We start from the raw sequence: 24,897 nt of genomic DNA, 5'->3' as shown, positions 1-24,897 counted from the left end.
GGAGTATGTAGATAATACTCCAACAGTCTTTTATTTGGCAACATAAACTGCATCAGCCCGTTGTTAAAGCAATGGTGAAATACATACAGCAGTCCAGGCTTGTCACTGAGCAGGACCTCTTTCACTGTACATCTACTTTTTGCTTATTCATAAAGGAATGTCATAATCCACAAGGATTGATGCAATGAGTAAGAAAACCCAATAATCTTACACAATAGCTGGAATTGTTAACATCTGCCTTCTGAAAAGGGAGATCGTGAAAAGCTAAGTGCCTTTGCCTACAGAAAACTTAAAAGAAAGCAGACATAAAAGGAAAATGCAAATTAAAAATTAAAACTTTTATTCTGTTAAAGTGTCCAGTCTTACAAGTCTTTCAGAGAAAACAATAGCAGCCTTCACTGCTTAAGGTGGAAGTGCTGTGCATCAGCTGCCCAAACAATCCCACGTACAAAGTGAATGTCATGATTCTGAAATGTTACATCAAGTCGCAGGTCTCGGATGCCAAACCACAACCCTGCTCCTACATTTACAAAATGGGAGTCAACAATGTTTAAACCATGAGTAGTCTCTTACTTAAATGGACACATTTGTCAGCTGTAAAAGATGACTCAGGCTCATTAGCCCCCCTTCTCAAAAATTTCCCCCATTGTTCAATAAATTTCCTTTAAAGCAGACTGAGAGGAAGGAAGGGAAGGGTAATTCCAGAAATACTAAATTAAGCCTTTCTTTGTGCAAATTTGCACAAAGTTCACCTTTGCTATTGGGGTCCAGTAATTAAAGTACAGATACTTTTGAAAAAAGTATTTCAGAGATGAGATTTCTAGAGGATTTCATATTGCCAAAGCACTTGAATGTTAACCTACCACTGCAGCTGGAGGGATAGAGGGAGGAAGGTTTGAGTCAAACAATACTCTTGTCCAGTTCCAATTCTGCTTCACGCAGATACAGGTAGGGCAGAAAACTCACTCTGTTTTGGCACATGCTTAGTAGAACTACAGGATCCACCGCGTGGCCAGTCAGTGGGGGGAAAAAAATTAATTTTGAAATGTAACAAGAAAAAAAAATAAAAATCAGAGTGAATTTTAAGTAATAGTTTTACTAGTGAGCATTCACACAGTCTCACCTTAGGTAACATTTCAGAGTAGATAACTCTACTGTTTATAGTATGACGATATTGTTTGTCAGTGAGAAGTCACACCAAAAGTTAAGAAAACTCTCCATGGTTGAAAGAAAAAGAATCAGAGGGAACAGCTGGCTTCAGGCAGAGACTATTACAAATACACTTGAAGGAGCAAGTGCCTCTGTGAAGAAGTTACATTAATGAATCTCTAGAGAAGGCACAGCTATTAACGAGGACAAAAAGAATTACTCCTCCCCAAAGGAGGACTGAAAAAAAAAAAAAATCCCAAGAACTCAAACCATGCAAGTCCCTTTCCAAAGCAGGAAAACAGGTAAGGAAAGGAAACAGTGTCACAGCTGTTGAATCTGTATTTGAAACTTTTTTCCATACACCTCATCCTCTGTAAAGGATATGTTATTGTTCTAAAAATTCATAGAATCATTTGTTAGAAAAAAAAAACCCACAATGAAAAAAGAGAAGAGGACCTCAGTGTGGTTCAGCAACAGAAAGCCACTTAATACTATTTATGGTAATGAACACCAAAGACTGACTTTAATTAAAATGAAGTGAGCTAAATGGAGTGTATAAATGGTCATAAGAAATGAGGTAGGATTATTATCAGGAAGTGACAATTAATACCAAAGAACATCACATCATGTAAGATACCTGTAACAGCTATTTAACCATTCAGACTGACAGAGTAAATTAATTCCAGCTGCTGAATTAAGTGGGGACCAAATAATAAAATCAGAAAACAATCTTAAACAAATAACTTCGGCTAACATTCCAGTGCATAGTTTCAGAGATACAGCAAGATTTAACAGATTTAATAGTATTTGGTATTCCTTGGTTGGTTCAGTTGGTTCAAATAGTTATCACTTATTACTTTTTGGGGTATTTAGCAGGAAAGGTAGAACTACACTTTACTAACCTTCAGTCCTAACACGAGATGAGCATGCTTGTGATCTACAGGGGCTCCAAGAACTCACTCAGCTCAGAAGTGCTATTAAGGAAACAGTTGTTTTTAATTCAAGTCGTTGTATGGTTTAGCAGCTAATAAATAATCTGGTTTGCTACTATTAGAGTGCCTTGAAAAGCCTGTCAGGAGAACAAGACACTGACCAGACTCTTGATTGTCTGCTTAAGTTGAACTCTTTTCTGAACGCACGGATCAGTGTCAGAAATAAAACCCCTAAACTTCAGTTTGATGGAAACTTAAAAGTAAAAAATACAATATACACCAATTGAATACTTGCAAATAAGGAAGGATTGTTGATGTAAGCTCATCCCTCAAAGACTGAACAATCCAGACAAATACAGGAAGAAGATGATTCACTCTGCTGTGGGTTTTGCAGGAGTCCTAAGCAGTAAACGTGTTCAGGACCTCATGATTTAGACCCTGTCCTTGAAGATTTAAAGCTTCTTCCAACTCATCATACGAGACTGATACACTGGAATCAGTATCTATTTGAGGGAAGACCAAGAAGCATATATCAGGAGTAAATAATACATATTGCTGTCTTCCAGAGTAGCAGTGTATTTTTGTGCCACCCGTGTTTCTCGTACAAGAAGTTATCAGATAGCTTCCTCTGTGGCAAAATTGGAATGAGCAATCTCAAGCCCTAGCAGCCATAATCGAGAAAAACTGAGCTTGGAATATTGTAAGAGCAGCAAAAAGCTAGTGTTTTCATGCACAGTCAATACTGGCCTGCCTTACAATTGCTTCGTAGACCTCAGGCATAGGGCAGCCTCTACTCAACAAGCAGCAGGGGTATAACTCTTATTTGGTCAGAAGTTAGAGAGTCTCTGATTTCTAGCAGAACAGTCTATCAGCCACTTGTCCTATGGACTCAGCACTAAGATACATGGCAGTTCAGGAGGCTCGCAAGCTTCTAGAAGCACTGCAGCATACTTTCAGGAGCTGCTTATAGAAGCTTCTAATGTAGCTGTGTAAAGTTTAGTTTGTATAACTAAGACCACAACTAGAATCAAGAGTCAAAGCACTCATCTACAATGATCTAGACATGCAGAAGAAATCTCTCTGCTCTGTAAGCTAGGTGAAAATCCTGTGAGGTGCTTGGCCCTTTCAGCCTGCCTAGTCTAAAATACATGTGTTGTAAACCAGTTAGAATCATACAACATTTTGGGTTGGAAGGGACCTTTAAAGGTCATCTAGTCCAAGCTTCCCTGCAACGAGCAGGGACGTCTTCAACTAGATTAGGTTGCTCAGAGCCCCATCCAAGCTGACCTTGAATGTCATCCAGTGACCTTAAATACAAGACAAGAGTTCAAGCCTCTATTCAATTGCCATTACTCTCCAGCACAAAAAGTATCTTTTGGCGGAGAGAAAGGAAAAAAAAAAAAAAGAAGTTTTCTTCACAATCCAAACACAATCCACACCGCTCCCCCACACACACACCCCACAAGGAACTGACTGAAAAACAGTATTACTGTAGCTAAGCCTGAAGCTATTCCTGTTTTACTTAAGCATTAAGCCCACCTAGCAATTTCTGCCCTCTGTCAATCCAAAATGCTTGTGCAAATAGAACAAGTACAATCCAAGACGCATGACCATCAATACTTCCCCATCCTTTCAGTAGCAGCCCCAACTCTAACACAATTTCAAGACACTAACCCTGTTAGAAACAAGACGAGCTCTCACAGTACCTTGCTTGCCAGATAAAGAGATTTAATTATATTATTCCCTGGACTGTTTAAACTTTTCATAACGAATGGACTAAGGGAGGCAGAATTTACATCTTTCTTAAAAGCAGTTTTATAAACAGATCTCCTGATTTTAATGTAGCTTTATTTAAGCATCTGAACATCAACAAATCCAGAGCCCGGTTAACATTGTTCATGATTTCAGCACGTTTAGTGTATATATTTCATATCTTACATCTGATGAAGAAAGCCACAGAAAGCTTTATTGCCCCAACATCCAAGGGATCACCACAATTTGCTAAGCGAGGGCACTCACTGACAGCTTGCCAGGAATCACTCTGGAGATGGCTGCAGCTTCCCCCTTTTGTACACATGGGAAGCCTCCAAACTTTTCACGTCTCAGCTTGCCACACTCCGCCTTGGAGCTAACCCGTTGGTCTGATGCAGAGTATTACAACCACAACCTGCAGGTCCTTGACCCTCCTCTTCCTTCTGATGGAAAAGAGCAGACTTAAGATGTATTGTAGGTACACCTTAACCATCTCACCTTAAGGACATGATTATCAGTAGCTATTAGAAGTTGTCTACCTCTGCCAGTGCAGAAAGTTCACGGTTTTGGGTTTTTTTGTCAAACAATATTGAACAGGTCAGACTTGTTTCAATAAAGACTGCTCTGTTCCAGGGATCTAGAGGAGCTCAGTCCACAAGGGATTCTCATACTGCTCCTTAACACTGAGGGAAGGTAAAGGGGAAGAAATAGGAGGACAGGTTTCTTTTCCAGCACCAAGTTCAATCAGCTTCAGCCTTTTATTTAGGTCAAGGGTGTAACAGGAACTGACAGCTGTTAAAGTGAGGAGGACAACAGAAAAGAACAATCAAGCAGCTCTGTAGACTGCGTTTGTGAAAAACACTGGCAAAGCATTAACAACTTAATGGGAGGGCAAGAGGTGCAGGGGAAGCCTGAGTGTTCCTCTTTACTAACACCACCAACCCCAGGAGACACCCCGACACACTGGTCAGTTGTATGTTCATACTTGATACGTGACAAAATACAGGAATTTAAAAGTAGCTTAAAAACTTTAAAAGCCAGATCCAGAAGCAACTCGATGCTTCTGGGAAAGACAATCAGACTGCTTTTTATACAGATATTTCTCCCACTTATGCTATTTCATACCCATTTCAGAACAAGCTAAAGCTCTGGAATTATGTCTGTCAGTGCCTCCAGCATATCAGCTGGAGACAGGTACTATATGATCTACTCATCAGCACAAGTGACTTGAAACTGTTAAAATAGTGCAATCTTAAATGAGCAGATAGGGTTTGGGGGATTTGGTTCCTTCTCCAGGGCAGAGGAGAAGGTATGGAGTGCAAAGGGTAAAGACAATTGGTAAAAAAAAAAAAAAAAAAAAGATCCTGCATTCAAACTGATGTTTGAGATAAGTTTATCCCCCAAATCCTAATGCCAGCATCTAGATTAAAAAAAAAAATCAGCTGTCTGTATCCTATCCCACCCCACTGTGGGGCATCACTGACAATCTCCGAGTCAGAACAGAACAGTACCAGGGGTCACGGAAAGAGATGGAGGTTCAAGAGGTTTCCTAGTCTCTTGATCTTTACCTGCAGGACACTGGACACTTGCAGTCCCTGAAACATATAAGCCCCATTTGGAGCAACGCAGCAATCCACACATTGCATTTTCTCCTCCATTCAAAGGTCATTTCTTCTCACCAGCACCATTCACCTCACCCTACCTCCTGCCCAGAACAGCAGCAACACCTCTTACTCCCACTGGCCCTTGCTCAGAGGCCGACTAATCTGTCTTGATCCTCATCCTGATCCCAAGCTTCCCCCATCCTGCATCTGAGGCAAGAAGCTGCCTCATTCAGAGCCATGTTTGTTCAGGGACTCCTTGGCTAGCCTGGTAGTGATTGGAGTGGAGAAAGGGGAGGATCTGGGGAAAAGGGGACCGGAATGGCCTTTTGTTTCCTTTTAGTTGGTCAGAGGCTTTTCCTTTTTTTTCAGGGGTTCAAGCTTGCTCTTTGTCTACCCTCCACAGCCGCTCTTTGACTTCTAAGGGCAGTGTGTTGAACAAGTCCTCCTCTACCACAAGCCCAGTACGTTTCAGCAGAGGACATTCTCCCAGCTCCACAGGCAGGCACTCCAAGCGGTTTCCTCGTAGCTCTATCTGTGACAGATTTGTCAGCTCTCCAACCCGGGATGGAAGTGACTGCAGCACATTGTTTCCCAGGTTCAAGGTTCTCAGCTTCCTGCACTGGAACAGCTCTGGTGGGAGACTCTCAATCTGAAAAAAAAAAAATAAAGTAATCACAGGCAAACTCACCAGGAAACAGGACACCTGCCCATAAGACACCAACAAGCCCACACAATGCTTCAAGGTTTACAGAGCACTTGGTTTCAATCATCCATTTCTCCCTTGAGTGAGCTCCTGCTTTCCACCATAAGGACTGTTCCCAAAGTAAAAGTCATTAAACCATGATTGTATGGATTCCCCTTTCAGACACTATTAGTTACAAGAGATCACCAATGATGGTCGCTAAAGTAGAAGACATCACCAATGACAGGATTAGAGGACCAGAAACCTACTCACAGCTGGCCTATACTGTCACATGCTCCCATCAGTATTAGCTTCTTTCCATTCCAAACCCTTTATACCACCATTGGATCATAGCTCCTTTGCTTTAGATAGCCATTGAACAATTGGTATGATACTGAACACCATAAAGACTGGATTTAGTCAGGACTCCTAGTTTTGCTGTAATAAGAGCAGAGGCTCTGTAGGTATGGTCTCCAAGCCCTGAGAACTGGGACTATTATTCCATCATTTCTGTAGGGTTTTGAAGTGTTGCAAGGAGTTTCGAGGCTCCAAAGCACTGGGTTTGACCGTGCCAAAATGCAACAACAAAAAATGAAGCTACCAGCTGTTAGCTTTCCCATGTTTCATGTATCCGTGAGTCACTAATTTAATAAGTCTTATTTCTATTAAAGCCTTTTAATAGTCCAGTCCTCCCAAAGAATCTCTAGGAAAACAATATGGCTAAGGTTTAACAAACACTAGGCTATGAAATAGATGTAGCAATTCAGTATTCTTCCTTAATTCAAAGTCTCATCTTGGAGGCTGTCATTTGCCTTTAAATGCAACCATATCCTTTTTAAAACTTAAATTATGCATTATATCATTCATGGCTAAATTAGACTGTAATCAGTTCTGAATGAGATGGAGTCCAAGGAAAAGTCAAGACAAGATCAGACCAATTAAAAGACAGTTCAATTCAGTCATTGTTACTGGTACTGTCGAGTGTTTTGCAAAAAGCAACATGCAATCAAATGATCACAGACTCTTGAAAATAATAGTGTTATTTAAGGGACAAGTATTGGTTTAGGAAGGAAGCAATGTGCTATAATACAGCCTGCTTCCCAGAATGGCACACTGGTACCAGCCAATTCCAGAAGTCTGCATTTGCTAAGAGCTATGCTAAGACATTTGAGATAATTCCTGGCCTTGGGAAATGCCAGCCTACCAGCCCTTGTGTTTTTTGCTGCCACTGTTTACTGTAAGTAACCAGGCTGGCAGAGCCCCAGGGCAACTGTGGCCTTGCCCAAGCACCTGCAGAGGATACAAACAGCTCAGCTGTTTCACTGGGTCCTCACCACCTTTTGCTTCAGAACACAGTGGAGGGAAGGCTGCTCCAGCCTTCCTGTTGCATTAGCGTTTTTTGAAGAGAGAAATGGGTGGTGCCACACTGTGCTGAAGAAAATGGAGCTGCCTCTAACTCCTTTTCATCCAAGAGAGGCTCCACCCCAAGACTGCAGAGGATACACTGCAGATTAACCCTCGGGAAGCTGTGCTAAGAAGACTGCTAGAAGACAAATGGTACAGAATTATCCAAATTCTGAACAGTAGCTTAAGAACCTTGAAAACTCCCTCATCTTTGCCTAATGCCATCCTCAGAAACTGCCCATATTGGCCCCGCTTTCCCCAAGAAAATATTTTGGCTTCTAACTTAATAGGAAGTGATGTGTGCATACCATGAAGTTTACCAGAGCTCAAGCCACCCATACAAATAGATGCACAGCCACCCAGTCTGTCAGTGCTGGGAAAACTGAGTGAGCAGCTATTAAACTGGGATAGCTGAATGGCTGCTGCTTGTTTGCTCTAACTCCTCAGGGGCACAAAACAGACTTGAACTTTCAGACACTAACTTCAAAATGCTGACTGGAGTTTTAGGAGCCCTGTGTAACACTGAACTGCATTAGCAATTAAATACTTTATTTGAGAGTTTCCCCTGTGAAAAGCCAAACCATACTAGAGCTGCTCTGTCTGCTTCTCACAGGTAATTTGACAGAATTCAGTGACAGATACATCTTGCCAATAGCAGTAAAGATCTTGATACACAACAGTGAAAACTAGGACTGCTCCAGGAAAATTCCACTGCATGTTCCCAGAAGAACACAGAAACCACTAATTAGATCTGTCTGCAATCTGTAGTTATGTTAGAGCCTTTTGCAGCTTCAGGTGGTAATAAACTAAGAGAAAAAAGAGCCTCTTGGGAATTTGCAAATAGAATGAATGAAAGCTTCAACAAGACATTCCACTCAGTACATCAGTCTGCGCAGTCACAAATTGATCTTTGTGATACCTGGCAAATGGAGTCTCCTTAATCCCAAACACAAGAACAAAGATTCAGGAAAAAACATGGGTACAGTTTGCTTTAAACAAATAAATGCCCTCCAACAAAAGCCAAGGAACAACTTGGGGAAATCAGGCAGCATAGCACACTTGGTCATCCCCGCTAACCTGCCCTGCACTTAGACTTACTTAAGGCTTAAACTTAACCTATCTGAGATTACACAAGAAAACCCAGCCATCATACTGAGGTATGCCTCAGTATGCAAGGTGCCATCCTATTTTCTTCCCTCTGAAAGTCAAGGAATTCCCACAGTTCACACTTTCACATCTAACTGACTGTCAATGGATAAAACTGGTTTAGTTCACTCTACCCTGAGTAATGACACTGCACTAGACTGCTTTGCTCTCTCCAAAGTCACCTTTGTGGAACAAGACACCACATTTTAAAAGTGAGAGCTTAAGAACCATTTTTCGTAAGTCTGTCCATATCCAATTTCTCACAAAAAGTGCGTGCTCATAAGACCAAACTATGGAGTATTCCCTGGAAGTGCAAATTAGTATAAGCAAAGCTGTAAGCCACACACATGCATGTCCCAGATGGCTGCTGCCATGGTGTATGTACATGGCTGAAGTGCATAGGCTTAATTGCATACTTGTAGATTAAGACTACAGTTTCTCAGACTTCCATTTTAAGCCCCAAACTGATACCAAGCTAGAGACTACAAGCTTCCAACTGCAGAGAAACAACTGACAGCCAGGATTTCTAAACAGCCTCCAACTGACACTTAGAAGCAGTTTCACTGTTAAGAGAAGAAATGCTACAGAACAAGGGCTGTTCTAAGAAAGGCTTGCCCTGGAGTTATTTGCAATGTTTCGCCTTAGATAAACCCCTCAGACAGAAACAAAAGCTTGAGAATTTAAATAGAATGCCAGTGCCAGGAGTATTTGACACACCATTGTAGCGTGTTTAATCACACAGATAACAGAAGTGCCAGAGTTACTTTTACTTATGCAGAAACACTCAGCTCCTTGCCCACTTACCCTGTTGGCTGTCACAGCTAGGTTCTGCAGGTTTTGAAGAAGTCCAACATCTGGTGGTATGGAAGTCAGGTTGTTGTGGCTGAGATCCAAATACCGAAGTTTTCGGCAATAGAAGAGCTGGGTAGGGATCTTTTCTATCTTGTTACGATTCAGGTAAAGGCGTTCTAAATTGGTTAGGTTACCTATTTGCATGGGGATGTAGGCAATGTGATTGTACCACAATTTAAGGCAAGTGAGACGATGTAAGTGCTGGAAGCTGATGATTTCCTCAATGGTCTTTAGGTTATTGTCCTTCAAGTCTATCTCCTGCAGATTGTGGAGGCTAAAGATAGAGTGAGGAATGCGTTCCAAGTCACAACGGATCAGCTCAAGCTCTGTTAAGTTAACCATTTTCTTAAGGCTGTTGAGAACAATGAGTTTGGTGCCCTCATTGTTGATGGAAAGCTTCTGAAGATGCACACCAACATCTGTCACCACCTGTGGCAGTTTGGTGAGGTTACTCTTCAACCTTAACACCTTCAGCCTCTTCAGCTCCCTCAATCCATCTATCACAATGTACCTGTTGTTTTCAGCACTCAAATTCCCTGTCAGATGAAGCTCCTCTAGTGTCTTCAGGCTATAAATCCAAAGGGGGATCTCCTTTATGTCTGTGAACTTGATGTGGAGGGATTTCAAATTCTCCCTTAAGAAGGCAAGGGCTGGAGCCTCAATTTTGGCAGCCGTGTGGTAGAGCCACAGTTCCTTAAGGCTGGTGAGCTGAGCGATGCTTGGGGGAATAGTGACATCAGGGATAAGCTCCAACTTCAAGACCTCCAACTCAATGAGGTCAAAGACAGTGTCAGGAATGCCACTCAACATGAAGAGATGCAGTTCCAGCTTCTCTTGAGAGTTTTTGGTGATCCTCTGGCGCAGCTTCTCCAAAGTCCACTCATTGTTGAGGTTCAGCTGCCGCAGTTTGTTCTCACTCACCTCTGACAGAAAGACAGCAAAGCGCTTTGAGTACAGGGGGTCATACTGATCGATCAGATGGAGCATAAAAGCAAAGTCATTTTTCACATCAGGAATGTCACTGTAACTGCTCTCCTCCCGGATGGACTCAAAGGAGTATTTCTTGAGTGATCGCCTCAGCATCCACCAGAGTGTGTACATACAAATCAAGCCATAGAATATCACCAAACTGATGTAGAAAGATGCCAAGATTTTGAAGAGAGTGGCCAAAGGATGAGCACAGCGGTACATCCTGTAGCCAGTCAAGCTCTCAATGTCCACTTTACAGTCAACATCAAACGTTATGTTATTGACATAGTAAACAGTATAGCAAATGATCAGAATGAACTTGATCACTTTGATGATGGTCTGCCTCATGTACAGGCGATAAACTATATCTCCCTCTTCCACATGAGTGCGGAACTTTTTCACTTTCTCAAAGAGTGCTTTGGCCTGTTCACCTTCCTTTTTGTCCAAGACACCAGTCTCAGACCGGTCCACAATCCCTTGCTCAATTCGAGACTTTGTTCTCTGCAGCATGGGAACAGTGGCTTCCACATCCTCACTGACTGTGGAGGATTTCTTGTCCATGGAGCCGTTCATTTTCCCAAATGCTGGCTTAGTATCACTCTCTTCCACCACTGTCTCAGATAATGCCCTCGTTGTCCACGGAGAGTCAAAACACTTAAGCAAAATAGACACAAAATGCTCCAGCTTCGAGCTGGTCCTTGGGAATTTGAACCAGAAGTTGCTACAAGCCAGGAAGATGAGAGTATGTAGCAGCACCAGATAAGGAAAATACTTGGCAAACCAGTGAAGACGGTTTTCATAACATACCGCATCCACATAATTATACTGGTGCCGATCCAAATCGTATCGGATCCCCGTAGGTCCTGTATCAGTAGAGGGAACAAGACTAGAATTATAGTAGGTACGCTCTGGGGTTGCAGCTGTCCAACCTCTGACTGAGTCATTGCAAGAGTCTTTGGTAACCCATTTACAGGGCAAACAAATCATTTTGTCCTGGGTGACCTGAAGCGTTCCTCCGAACACTGCAATCATCAGCATCACTATGGAAATGTAGTCCGTGAAGACGTCCCACCATGGCTTCAAGATGCGGTATGCTGGCTGAGTGTCAGCAAAGTAGCGCAATTCAGTGACTGGAATCATGATTCACCTGAAAGGAAACCAGAAGCAGGCATTACTAGCTTAAACTGTTTTGTTCTGCTTTTCAAGAAGGCATCAGGAAACTCATGTTTTAAGCACTAGCACAGCAAGACTGGAGTTAGCCGAGGCCCAACTTCAAGTCACTTTGAGACAAATGAATGAGGCTTCCTGTGAGCAATTTGGTACAGCTGAGACTGTAAAGTTAGTTTGTTGCCATCTTCCCTAATAGACAAATTGTTACAAAACACCATAACTGGTTCTTATCATTAGCAGTTTGTGAGGCAAGACATTCACACTTAAAGAAACCTTGCAGGACAGACTTGAACTACCCCAGCCAGATCAGTATTTGTAAGTTTACTATTTTATCTAGGGATTTTATTCCAGGGATGAAGGAGTTTGCCAGCACTGTTACAAGTGATAAAATCCATGCAGAGAGCACAGTTGTCATGAGTTTGTTACTGCTTTTACAGAGCTAAAAATTAATAATTCAGCATTTGTGTGGTTCTCAAACGGCAGGGGCAAGGAAGAGGATTTACATACAATACAGTTATATTTCTAGAATCACTTCATTGATGCAACTCAACACTGCATCAATAAAGCAAACTGGAAGAGAGAACAAAGTTGTCCAATATCATGACTTCTCCTTCATGTAAGTAGTTTTGGCTTCCTCTCTTTGCATTAATTCTCCAAGGAAAGATTAGTTAGTTGCGCTCTGATAGACTCAGTACTGAAATCACGTAACAGCTGCTCTTTGTCTTATTTACTTCAGAAATAGAGGAAGGGGGAAACATATTTAAGAGAAGAATTCACTTCCCTGACCTACCACTTCCACCTAGAGTTCATCTCAGTTGGGATTTAAGTGTCACAAAGGAAATCAAAAGGTTCTGGGAAGCAGAGGCCTTATGGCAGTGAAACTTCAAGCACATTCTTCAAAAAGCCACAGAAAGTCCGGAAGCCTGACTGATCCATGGATAACTGAGCTCACAAAGCTCCCCCCCTCTCTGACAGGCAACACAAACAGAACCATGAAGTCACTGTAATTTGTTCTAACAATGGTGAAAAAGCAGTAGTATCACATCATACTTACTAGCAAAGTTTCAGTCATTTTGAAACTCTCATGAATTCCATTGCAAAGGAGGAAAAGAAAAAAATTCAGTCACATTTCCCCAAGCCATCACTTGTACAGACAGTCCCAACAAGTTCAGGGGGACTGCAGGGTCAATAGCAGATTTCTATATAGCACTGGCTGGGAGAAAGCTTTCTTTGACAAGCGGAGTGCCCTTATCACCTGCTTTGGTACAATTCAAGTTTGTATTTAAAAATTAATTTCCAGCACAGAACTGCAAAGGAAGCCCTTCCTAATATGAACGCAAAAAGCACCACATTCCCTAGAGACACTAAATACAGAACTCTTCCCTGGTTTGCTGCTTACAACAATAAATGGTAAAATGCCAGCTTTGACTTAGTGTTGCTTGGGAAGGCTGCAAGCAACTAGAGGTGGTAGACTGAAAGACGGCAGCCATCCCTGAAGAAGTGTTTGCCCTTCTGCCCATTCAGTTCCAATACTACATTAGTCGATCACAAAAGATAGACTGGGGTAACTAGATGCAATTTTTATTTTTTTTTTTAGTGGGGAATTTTGGGACAAAATGGCAATACCTGTTTCAGAAGTTCAGTAGAACAAGGCAGAACAGCAAATCTGTTAATTTATCAACCAGTAGACTCACACAATCCTGGCAAAGGATGCAGAAACAAGGCATGAAAATAGCCATAATCAGCACTGTTAGAAGAAACTACTGTCCTGTAAGGATGCAGAGCACTAGCAGAGTGGCTGGCATGCCTCTGCAGGATGGACTGCATTGAGCAGATTAGGGCAAGAGGATTACACATTCACAGGGAGAGGGAAGAACGGGCAAAACTGAACATCTTCTGAATAGCACCTGAGGAGCTAGAATAAAAGGAATGACAAGGTGTTCAGAGCCCCACTCAGAGTCCTGTTGCTAGCTTGCTGCAAGGCCCTAGGCAAGGCACTTCAGCCATGCTTCACCTTCCTCCTCTGAATACATCCACCGCAGGGAGAAGAGAGTCCATTTGCAAGATACATTTGAGAAGAGCTGTCTGTGCATACTACAGAAATACCAATTCCAGGATAAAACAGGGTACAGAAGTTTTCTTTCTGTCCCCCGCACTCCATAACACCTCAAAGCCAGTAGTTAAACAGATCACTGAATCAGTTCCTGGTGATGTGTGTCTCAATAGCTTGTCTCCACAGACAAGAAAATTCAGAGTCAAAACCCCATTTTATATCTGTATTTTCTGCCAGAGAATCTATACCTCTGACAGAGGCCTTTAATCACTACTGACAGAAGCCTTACACTCTCCCAGGACCCTTATCCATCCATTCCCTCCTTCCTCAGAAGCACCAAAGCAGGATACATACCAGATTATTTTTTTTCCTCATGCTTTTGTTTGGTTAGTTTTTTTTGTTAGAACCCCTACTACCCCTAGGGGTAGAGTACGAGTAAGCTAGGAAAGCAAGACAATTCATAGAGAAACCAGAAAGTTCAGCTACTGAGAAGTCTGAGAGCCAGGGCAGGACTGCTGACACACTGCCCTACCCACAAGGAAAAACAAACAAGACAAGAACACATACGCCCTCACTGCCACTCTCTGCCGTAATCAGACTGAGGGAGCAGAGTCCTGCACTTCGACAGTTCAAGTAAGAGAATGCCTGGAAAGCTTTGCAAAAGGGGAACACCAAAAGCTACTACAGTTATCTGCTGGAACAGTTAACTTTGACATGACTTCTGAAATCCAACTATGCTTGCAGGTGAGCACAGCTTCATTTCTACCAGACTCATAATGCAGCAGGGTCTTCGAGAGCCAGAGGTGTCTCTACGCACCTACACTAAGGCTCTATGAGAGTCTAATGGCAGCCTCCCAGCCAGTACCTTTCTTAAACACTCTGACCAGATGCAATGGAAAGCTTCTGTAGTGACTCCTCCTAAACTACATCTAAGAGGTAACAAACACTGCCATACCATTCCTTGCTCTCCGTAAATATTGTAGAAGATCCTATTCCTCTTTTCTTTTCAGGAACATGCAGTGAAAACACTAGTATTGTTCATAAAGGAACAGCTTCTTATTTAAAGAACTCCTTACTCCTCCCTACCGCACACCAAGGAAAAACAAATAAATATATATTTATCTCTTTTCTTCTCTTGCCTAGATACCACTTCTCCCCAAAGATCCTTCCTCCTCCCTCCCCTCTCAGTAGGAAAACTTTTGCAGGAATTGTCAGGCCCTTCATAGTTACCCCTAGTAGGGTTATGAAACAGTAAAGATCTTTTTTCAGGATCTGGGGTCTCATGGCTAAGGCCTTTTCAGACTTGAGCTGTAGTGCTGGTTTGCTAGTTTTGCCCTATCCAGGAAATGCTTAATTTCTTCTCACAAGAAATTAACCTTGCCATCACTTTGATTTGTATCTCAAGAAAGTTAGGAAGGAAACCAACCAGAAATTAGCACAGCAGGCTCCCTAATTCTGTTTACCAGTTACCTAGGGTAGGAGATCTCCCTTTACATTCTGCACCTACAAGACAGATTAAAAAAAAAAAAAACCATCAGTGTCCCACAATAGTCTATTACAGCTCACTGTCAGCAACTAAACCCCGGTAGGGCGGAGCAGGAAATCTCCTACCTTCCAGTAACAATGACAGGGTCACTGGAGGAAGAGAAGGACATTCATAGCAAGTCCCCCCTCCTAGCAGCAGTAGAGACCCTGTTCAAGTCCCAGAAGAACAATAAAACCAGGGGCCACCTTTACAGAAGGTGGAATTTGACATATCTTATCTCATCTTACTCCCAGCATCTGCAGTAAAAGGGAAAGTTGCCCACCAAAAACTTGAGAAAGTAGGTGGAAAAGTTGCATCCCTCCTCACCTAGATTTCCTATGCATGCAATCCATTTCTAGTTCCTGAAAGACAGCTCTGCATCAAGATGCAAATGTCATCTTTATTTTGTGGGCTCCATTTTGCAGTCATTTCAGAATGTGATTCTTGTTGCAACACTCCCTCTTCTTGATTAGAGCAAGCAGTTTCACTTCTGGGGTTGATGACAACAGCAGACTAACTCTGAGAAGTCAGATTCTCAGGGACCATCTCCATCACTTAACACTCCCCTGCACATTAGGGTTCTTCCCATAGGGACTGCAATTCCAACCACTATCTAGAAACCAAGCAGGTAGCTGGAACATAGACTCTCCCAACAAGTACATAGGCAGCAGAAGCAAATGATTTAGATGGAGGATATTATTCTGGCATAAGACTAGGAACACAAAGACAGCTGGGCAAAAACAAAGTTACCTCACTGCGACCAAGACCAGACCAAGCTCCACAGGCCCAGCAGGCAGACTGCAGAGATTTCAAGCCTCTGCTCTTTTCAGAAGTTGAATTCCAGTGTGCTTTGTCAGCAGGAAAAGTGTTTACTGTGAAGAAGCTGCATTTGCTGGGTCACTTCTGTCATGTAGCCTCACTGAAGGCTGAGCACAGAACATATGAAGTGAGTGAAGGAGTTATAGACAGGAACGGTCATAACTGGAAAAGCAGTACTGCGTCAGAACAGGCTTGGTGAAGAAGGATCCAAGCTCCTTCATATATACCTCAAGTTGCAGAACTTCCCACTTGGAGCTCAGAAACAGGTGATTTGCTTACAGTATAGTTAACTCCGCCACATGGAAGGCATCGATACTGAGATTTTGAAGGAGTGCTTTATTCAAATTTAAAGGCAACCTCTGCCTAAACTCCTGTCAACTTATCAGAAACATAAGGAAGTAAGTTTTCCAAGGGTATAATTAAATAGGCAGGCTTTAGATATTGCACCCCAAGGAGAAAAAAAAAATAAAAATCTTACAAGTGTGTCTCAGGTGTTTCAGCTTTTGCATTCCACAATGCCTTCCTAGCTACCACATAGTCCCTGAGCAGTCCCTCATCCCCCAAGAAATTCCTTTAACTTTGAGGGTTTCAGCTACACCAAAGCAGCACTATTTCAGCACTACAATTCATATCCAATATAGAACAACCCCAGGACACTTTACAGCAGCATGGATGCTAAAGTTTCATTATCATACAGCAGGGTCAATCCAGCCTAAATAAAAATAAATACGCTCCTGAAATCTTTGCACTGTCCGCATTTAGATACTACATACCTCTTCAGTGCCTGCAGATTCACCTGGATTCAAGTTTGCATCCCACTGTAGACCCCTTTTACCAGACAACCATCCCTGCCTCAGCCGGCTGGGCACCTACCTCCTATGTACAGCACGGCCTCGCCATAAACGCTGAACAGGCTGATACAACAAAAGAAACAGCAGTTTCAGTCTTACATAACCAGCCTGCCAAACCTACCCAGACTTCACCCAACCATAAGCATCACCAAGTACTAATCCTATGTTTTACTAGACACACCTGGAGGAGAAAGATAATCACTCATGTTAGAAGAACAGGGACATTCTGAGCACACCACACCTAAATAGTAAAACCAGCCAGAAACAAGATTAAACGTATCTGGCTGACAGAGGCATCATAAGGCAGCATGTACCTTACTAGATAAAGGCTGACAGAGCTGACAGCATGAATGCTTTCCACAACCCCAGGACCACTGTGATATTTAACAAGTTCAAAGTACTAACAGAGCAATCGCTGCAGAAGCAAACATCCTCTGATTTGGACAATTCCTCTATCCAAAAATCATCCAACCTAAAAAAGTGAATATTGACTTATTGTTGACAGACACCTGGCTGAGCAGCGCTTGAAATTCCTGCCTGCAACTGCTGGCCAGCATATCCAGCTAGGGACAAAGTGAACAGAAACAACGTCGCTGTTCTGTTTCACTGGCTAGTTTGTCAGCTTGACTCATCATTTGCTGAATACTCTTTCCAGCCTCCTCTTTCCTCCTCCTTTCTGTTGGCCATTCTGTTACTAATGGAGCTACTGGCAAAATAGGATTACACACAAGATCTCATGACATCCACAAGAATTCAAGTTTTCACCCCTCGCTTCCAGGACCTCCCCAAAACCAAGGAGGTCCTCCTCACCTTTAGTGGCATGCAGCTTCCAAGTGACACAGTCTCTATTAATACAGTTTTAGATAAGTAGATATAGATGCATTGTATGATGGATCTTGCAACTCTTTAGTTTCCACTGTACATATTCTTAATTCTCAGTGGATTTCCTTGTAGATTGTGGACTGCAAAGCAGAATTCAAGCACTGCTGACAGAATTTCTTACTGCTCAGAAGCCCAGAGAGTTCATGTGTCAACAGCATCAGAGGCAGATAAGGGAAAGAAAAACCTTGATGCTGTTTAGACTATAGCTCTGATTATTGACGAGCTACAACATGTTACAATAAGTTTTCAATAGAGCAGAGCTTCCCTCCCCAGCATGCTGCCACCTGAAATCCTAAAGAAGGGCATAACACAGAGCTCTTTGTTCAAAAACCAGGAAATGTAAGAGCTTTGCTAGTCAGAAATGGGACTGGGAATTTACATGTCTCCTCCCCCACATTTATTAGGCCCAGAATTAAAAGTAAAAAAGGAGGCTGAAACAGAGCTGATTTCAGGCATCCCTCAGAAAACCTTCTAAGCACAAGGACAGCCATGTGATCCACTGGAAAAGTCCAAGACATGAGACGGAACAACTCAAGTGATTTTGTCCTTTGCTGTTTAGAAATAAACAGCAGTGAAGCCAGATGCCAAAACCCTGGCCAACAAACTGTTATCCCTACATCAGGCCCTTTCTGCATTAAAAAAATAAATCCCTCCTGTGGGACAAAAATGCCTTCTGAGATAGAGAAGTGAACATGTGAAGTTTAAGGGTCATTTATAATTCAGACTAGCCAACAGAGTAGTGAAAGCAGCAGCTGCCAGAACTTACACTCTTCACTTAGTGGAACAGCCAGTGAACTCAATGCTGAGAGCAAGGTAAGTTGGTTTTCACACAACCATCCAGCAGTGGTAGGCAACATTCAGACACACCACAAGCCACAGCAGGATGAAATGAACCTATTGTGTCACAATACCTTTACTGAAAAAAAAAATAATTCACCTATACAACGGATAGCACTTTGCCATCTTTACAGCTACCCCTTAGCTGACTCTTCCTGTCAGATGCAGGACTGACATTCTTTTCTTAACAGTACAGTGCAACAACTCCTGTTTACCGTCACACAAGCAAGCCTGTCCTAACAGGTACAGGGAAGAACATCTGCACTATCAGAACAATCCACACCAGAGACCTGGCTTGGCCTGCCACCTTTTCTGACAGTATTCTGCCCCGGCTGCACAGAATTGAACTGATAGCTGCTTGGAGCAGGGACTGTATGTTGCTGTCATACAGCTATGTAAATTTAAGCGCTATCAGATGAGTTGCAACAGTGATGCAAAGCAGAGAAAAATGTCTGTGTCAGCTTATAAATTATGACTGTACATGGTCACAGGCCTCCTAACCAAAATTAATTTTGTCTTTGCCATAAAAAAGATGCTTCAAGGACAGGGCATTAGAGCTTGTCTTGGAAAAGCACAACTACCTTATTCCAACAGTACACTACGAAACACTCCCTTGTACTGACTAATGCAAGTGATTTAATTAATTCTGTTAGTAACTACTTAAGACAGACAGACAGCAACAGTATTAACTTCTAACAACAAGTACAGCTTCAAGCACCCCATCAGGTGCAGGAGAAATGCTGAAGAGTCCTAATTCCGGCATTTCCATACAAGAAAAGGTAAACGACTGTTTTGAGCCAAATACAGAAATGGTGGACAGAGCAGAGCTTTGACCTATCTAACAACAGATTAAGAAATCAAGAGAGTAGATTCAAAGTAAGTAAAAACTTTTAAGCAAGGATAATCTTAATTGTTGACAGACTGTCACAACACACACAAAATCCATGGGTGTTGCCACAGCTGTTTTCAAGCTCAAAAAGATATGAGCCAGGTAAGATGAAAGAAGACACAGATAAGAGCAAAGCAAGATAAACAGACATCAGCTATCGGCACAATCATATTTAGCCTAAGTCTGAGGAAAGAAGAAAACAGTACATATTCGCCATATCCTATAAGCCTTGCCTTCAGGCCCATGAACTCCAACATGACTTTCAGCTTAGCACATTTTCTGACTGCATTAGTCAATTAATAAGGCACAGGCCACCTAACCTTTGATCACCAACAGCTGATAAAACCAAGACACTAAAGGAGAGCCTATTAACTAGTCCAGTACACAGCTTTACAAAGGTAGGCTGTAGATAGAGAAGCAGCTTGCAAATTTGTCACAAAATAGGAGCTTTGTGAATTGCCAAGGTAATTCTATAGCCAATGATTAGTACACAAGGAGAAGGAAGCGCTATTATTTCAGCAGGGAGGTCATGACTGAATAGCTTTCAGTTTCAAATGCAGTTTTATAGCAGCAGGAGGGGCACATATAATCCAGCTATATGAACTGGATTTCAACTTGCAATACAAAATACATGTACCACATCAACAGTTTAAGGAAAAAGCTGCTTGAAGGCATTCAAGACATGCTCTTCAAAGCATATAGACTGTTAAACGCCTGTTCAGCATTAGTGTGTATATCCTGAACTGAGGCTATTCCTGGAAAAAAAAAATAATGCACAAAGGCAGCTCACCACACTGAAGCTGAATACGTTAATTTTTAATCTTTACCAAAACAATAGCTATGCATAATGCCCCCCCTCAAGCTCCTAAGCCCTTCTCCTCTGTGCTCCACCAGCACTCACCTGACATTGCACCTCCATTTTCCTAGACACCAGTTAGGCTCAATTTAACACCAGAAGTGAGCTTCACTTCCTTATTAAGCAGCATGCTGAACAAAATCCTTTAGAATGTGAAAGAATTACATGAAGGCCTCTAAATAAGCCTGCTCAATACACAACACAATAATTTACACATTTGACCTCCACCACTTATTTAAAAAAAAAAGTGACCGAGTGCCCCAAACCACAGACCACCTTTCTGAATGCCTGCAGCATTTACTAGAATGTAATCAACTCTAAGCATTCAGTAAGTCATCACTGGAAGGCTTCAGTCACTCCGCATTTCAAACATGGAAACATTAGCTTTTAACACATGGCTTCTGGCATATTTGAAGGAAATATTTATGCACTTTGTCTTTGACCTACATGAATAAAGTCAGGGTTTCCAAATACCATGAGAGGCTCAGTATGAAAAACAAATCCATGAACTGTTGGAACACTAAACAGAACGTCAGACAAGTCTTAGGGATACTTGTATTCTGGAAGCAACGCGTTGCAGATCTCACTGCTCAGAACACAGCCAATCTGTCCAGATTTCTCATCTTGAAGATAAGCACAGAATTCTGCAATACCTTTCATCATTATCCTAGTGAAGAACCAAGGAAGCATGGAGTTTCTTGCAACTAGTTTCTGTCATTGCCTAATTGACGCCCACGTGGGTGACTAGCCAGTGCACTCCTAAGAGTTCAGTGCAAACGATTGCCTAGGAGATGGCTACACAGCAATACAAACATCACCCTGCAGGAAAAGGAAGAGCACCTACCAAACCAAACAGTTCTTGCTACTTCTCAGCTGCATTCCTTTTAGGCAGCAGTCACCAAACCTTTTACTGGACAGCCTTCAAGTATTTCCTGTTTAGTGCAATGAGAAGTTGGGGTTTATGTGGCCAGGAGTTAGATGTATGGGTGAATAAATATAACTGTTATATTTTACTTTGGACAACACTCAGTTCCTTTACTCTTTTTTTCATCTTCAAGCTGACTAAGGACTCACAAATTTAATTAGCATACCACCAGTCTCCCCATATCACCCTCTGATCAACCACCTTTCCCCCTTTGTTCTTATCAGTCATCTCGTCACTGCCCTGTGCTTTGCAACTATGTTTAAGTAATATCCTGGTCATTTTTTTGGGCTTTACTTTACCACTTCAGAGCTGACATGTAGCCCTTACCCTGCAGCTGGGTTCTGCTATCTGCACTTCAGTTCTCTGTGCTGGAAGTAGGTGATGTTCTTGTGTGCTGGATCCTGAGCGGGTGTCGAAGCGTTGCATTCCCCACACGCCATGGGAACAGCTTCCCTGAAATGAAACAGAGATTATCAGCAAAGAAGAGGAGAGCAAGTTCACAGGGGGACCATGTTATATAAAAACTTGGTAAAGGACATCTAAGAAGCAAGGAACAACTCAGAGGGTTACTGGGAACCGGAAAGAGACACCCAGATACCTAGAAAGATGGTAAAAGCTCTAAGAGCTAAGTAAAACTCTTCAGAGGAAGGAATCTCCCACATCTGTTATTTGAACAGAAATTACCAAAAAGTAGGTGTTGCAGACCCAGCCAAAGGAAATGCTAAATATTAATATTATAACTTAGCCTAAACTGGTAGGGACAGATTAACCTCCTGGAAGAAAGAATAAGGGTTTTTTCAGATAGGAAAAATGATCAATGGCTTTACTACCTACTTTCTAGTCTGAAAAAATTCTTTTTTTTTTTTTTAAGTGTTACCCTCAGGAATATCTGAAAATCTTCCTAGATCATCTTCCTAACCATTCTGGATACAAGCAACTGACCCCTCTCCTCTCAACACATATGTACCAACATGAATCGTTTTAAAGTGGCAGCAGTTTAGCACCATCAACAAGAATTACAACAGCTTTTTTTTTTTCTTGCTTCCTGCATGTCAGCATGGGGCATGGGAAAACAGAGAAGGGAGCAGACCTAGGCTTTGGGAGAGATCTCAAGTGTCCAGCCTCCTAGCTACGTAGGAGACGACTGCAGAACTTCAGAAAGCATTTTGTCAAAAACAGGGAAAAAATGAAAAGGAACAGACATCACTGGGGAAAAAAAAAATAAGTCACCCCTAGTGGTGAAGGTGTTCAAGAATATGTTCCTCCTGATCCCAAAGTTACCAGCAGGGCTGACAGATTTTGAAGCAACTCCTTCATAATCAAAGCTATTCTGTTTTATCTGTGACAGACTGCTACGAAGGAAGGGTTTAAAGGAGAGCACTCTCTGACCTTCTCCCACCCCATCCACCCCATCTCCTCTGAGGCGACGGCCCGAAGCCAGGGCACCCGGGGGCCGGCTCCGCATCTGCCCCCTCCTCCCACAAGCCTGTCACACCACCTCAGGCTTCCAGAAAAAGGCATCCTCTATATGATAGAAATAAATTTAAAAAAAAAAAAATACCAACCAGCTTCCGCCCGCAACACCGTCGCCAGGTCACAAATACAGGACCTCTCCCCCTCGCCGGGGAAGCGCGGTCCCCCGGGGGGGACACCCCCCCTACACACACGGGACGGCCCCGCCTCACCCCACAGACGTGGGGGAACCCACCTGCCCCCAGCCCCAGTTCCCCGCCAGCCGCATGACAGGGCAGGGACGGCGGGGACACGGAGGAAACGAATTACTGACGAATTAGTCAGCAAATCCTCCCGGGCGGTGCGAGGGGAGCAGTCCGGCCCTCTGCCTTCCCCTCAGGGCTGCGCTCCCCTCACCCCCGCCGCCAGCCCCAGACCCCCCGTCCCAGCCCTGCCTACCGCGGAGTCCGGTCCCGCTGCCCTCACCGCCACCCCACCCGGAGGACGAGTCCCCCACAGACCCCGCCCGTCCGGCGCCCCGGGCCGCTGAAGGGAGCGCGACATAAGCCGGGACACAGCGCCCCGCCGCCAGAACCCACCTTGCCGCCTCAACCCCCACCCTCCCTCACACCGGCTCCGGCTCCTTTTGTTCGCCCCTCACCGCACCGCGGCGGCCCCACCCCGGAACTGACCTCACCCGCCCGGCATGGCGGCCATCAGCCCGTCCCGTCCCACCGCTGCTGCTGCCGCTGCTACACAGGAGCAAAGGAGAGCGCCGCCATCTTGAGAGCGGGCGTGACGTGAAGGGCACGCCGCCATCTTTGTGCAGGGCGCGGTCACGCGGGGGTGGGTGGGCGGAATTTATGGTGGCGGGGGGGGATATGGGGAGGGGGAGAGGCGGGGAGGGGAAGTGAGGGCGGGGGCGCCATCTTGGTGTAGGGCAGCGCGCAAAATGGGCAGCGTCTTAAAGGGGCCGCCAGAATTCCAGCCTCAGGGATGGGCAGAAGGGGAAGGTGTGGAGCTGAGTGCCTTCATCTGCTGTAGCAGGACGGAAGGACTTTGGAGTCTAGAATTTATTCTTTTTGTCAAAAAAAAAAAAATTACCTCTTTATTAGGTTTATGACCCAACCACGATGAAGCCTTCTGTCATTCTTTCACTTAATGTAGTTCTATGTACAGCAACTGGGTCTTGCAGCCTGTGGCGCTGAGGGACGGCAGCCTCTGTCCCTCAGGACGAACAGGGAGGAAAGCCCTGTCTGCTAAGGACAGCCTCAGGCCCCGGTTCAGGCTGGTGTCACTGCTGTGGAAACACAGAAGGGTAAAAAATTATAGTTGCCGTGCCCTGACATCACATTGTTTCAGTTTTAGCCCCTCAGCGTGGTTCAAGCTGTGTGGAGCTCAGAGAAGAGCATCCGCTCAGCTGCCTGGGCTGGTGCGTGTCACCCCCGGGCTCACAGGCAAAAAGGAGGCCGTGTCTTCCCTTGTTGGGGCCCTACCTCCTCTCAGGTGACATTAAACCCTTTCCTTAGCGCCTAAATGGTTAAAATCAGCTGGATCTGCCTCACTCTGTGGCTGTGCCCTGTGCAGGAGGAGGGAAGGTGCGGAGCCCAGGGAGCCCAGGCCCCACGGCCGAGCCCTTCTCTCACACACCCAGGACAGCACAGACGGCTGAGGCACAGCCGGTTCCTGCCCTTCAAACCACCGAGCAATAACCAAGGCCGTGGACATCATCCTTATTTAGGGACCGGGGGGAGAAAGTCTAGTGAACATCTCGCTGCACTCCTCAAATAAAAAATAGCGGATACAACCAGTATCAACATTTAAGGCTAGTTAACAATAAGAGAATGAAAACCGTTTCAATTGCAGCTTTTACCACTTCTTCCGTAAGAAACAACCAATGCGACGTTTATAAAGCGGAATATTTTGAAAACCCCGTTCCATTTCTGTAACAACAGCTTACCGAACTAAGGTCACTGAAAAACACAGCGTTTGTTTCCTTGCAGCAGGAATAGTAACACTGATGTGTTAGAAGGATATATCCAACAGTAATTTTGTGGTACCTGAAAAAAGCAGGCTGATTCACTAATGGTTATTTTCATTTGGCTGACTCATTGGAGGACACTGGGCAGCATAACTTTTTTTAAAAAT

The 24,897-nt window shown here is 43.6% G+C and overlaps 1 protein-coding gene across 4 annotated transcripts; it reads right to left on the bottom strand.

The window, feature by feature from the left end:
• Positions 1-317: 317 nt before the first annotated feature.
• LRRC8A (leucine rich repeat containing 8 VRAC subunit A) lies at positions 318-23,575 on the bottom strand. 4 transcript variants are annotated; one of them, XM_063353157.1, is made up of 4 exons: positions 23,442-23,575; positions 21,625-21,750; positions 9,474-11,637; positions 318-6,086 (listed from the first exon to the last, which is right to left on the bottom strand). In XM_063353157.1, exons 3-4 carry the CDS (start codon positions 11,628-11,630, stop codon positions 5,811-5,813), a joined length of 2,433 nt encoding a protein of 810 aa, XP_063209227.1. In that variant the 5' UTR covers positions 11,631-11,637; positions 21,625-21,750; positions 23,442-23,575; the 3' UTR covers positions 318-5,810. The 4 variants fall into 4 exon arrangements, with proteins under 4 accessions (XP_063209227.1, XP_063209226.1, XP_063209229.1 ...); XM_063353156.1 differs by lacking the exon at positions 23,442-23,575 and adding an exon at positions 23,349-23,421; XM_063353159.1 differs by lacking the exon at positions 23,442-23,575 and adding an exon at positions 23,209-23,229.
• Positions 23,576-24,897: the final 1,322 nt, after the last annotated feature.

The sequence above is a fragment of the Chroicocephalus ridibundus genome, chromosome 15, assembly GCF_963924245.1.
Source record: "Chroicocephalus ridibundus chromosome 15, bChrRid1.1, whole genome shotgun sequence".
Lineage (NCBI taxonomy): Eukaryota > Metazoa > Chordata > Aves > Charadriiformes > Laridae > Chroicocephalus > Chroicocephalus ridibundus.
This window is presented reverse-complemented; position numbering and strand designations above follow the sequence as displayed.

Coding starts and splice junctions, on each gene's coding strand:
- LRRC8A (XM_063353157.1), bottom strand. CDS start 11,630: ATGATTCCAGTCACTGAATTGCGCTACTTTGCTGACACTCAGCCAGCA. Junction 6,087..9,473: donor TAGCTGTGACAGCCAACAGG/GTAAGTGGGCAA, acceptor TTTTTTTTTCAG/ATTGAGAGTCTCCCACCAGA.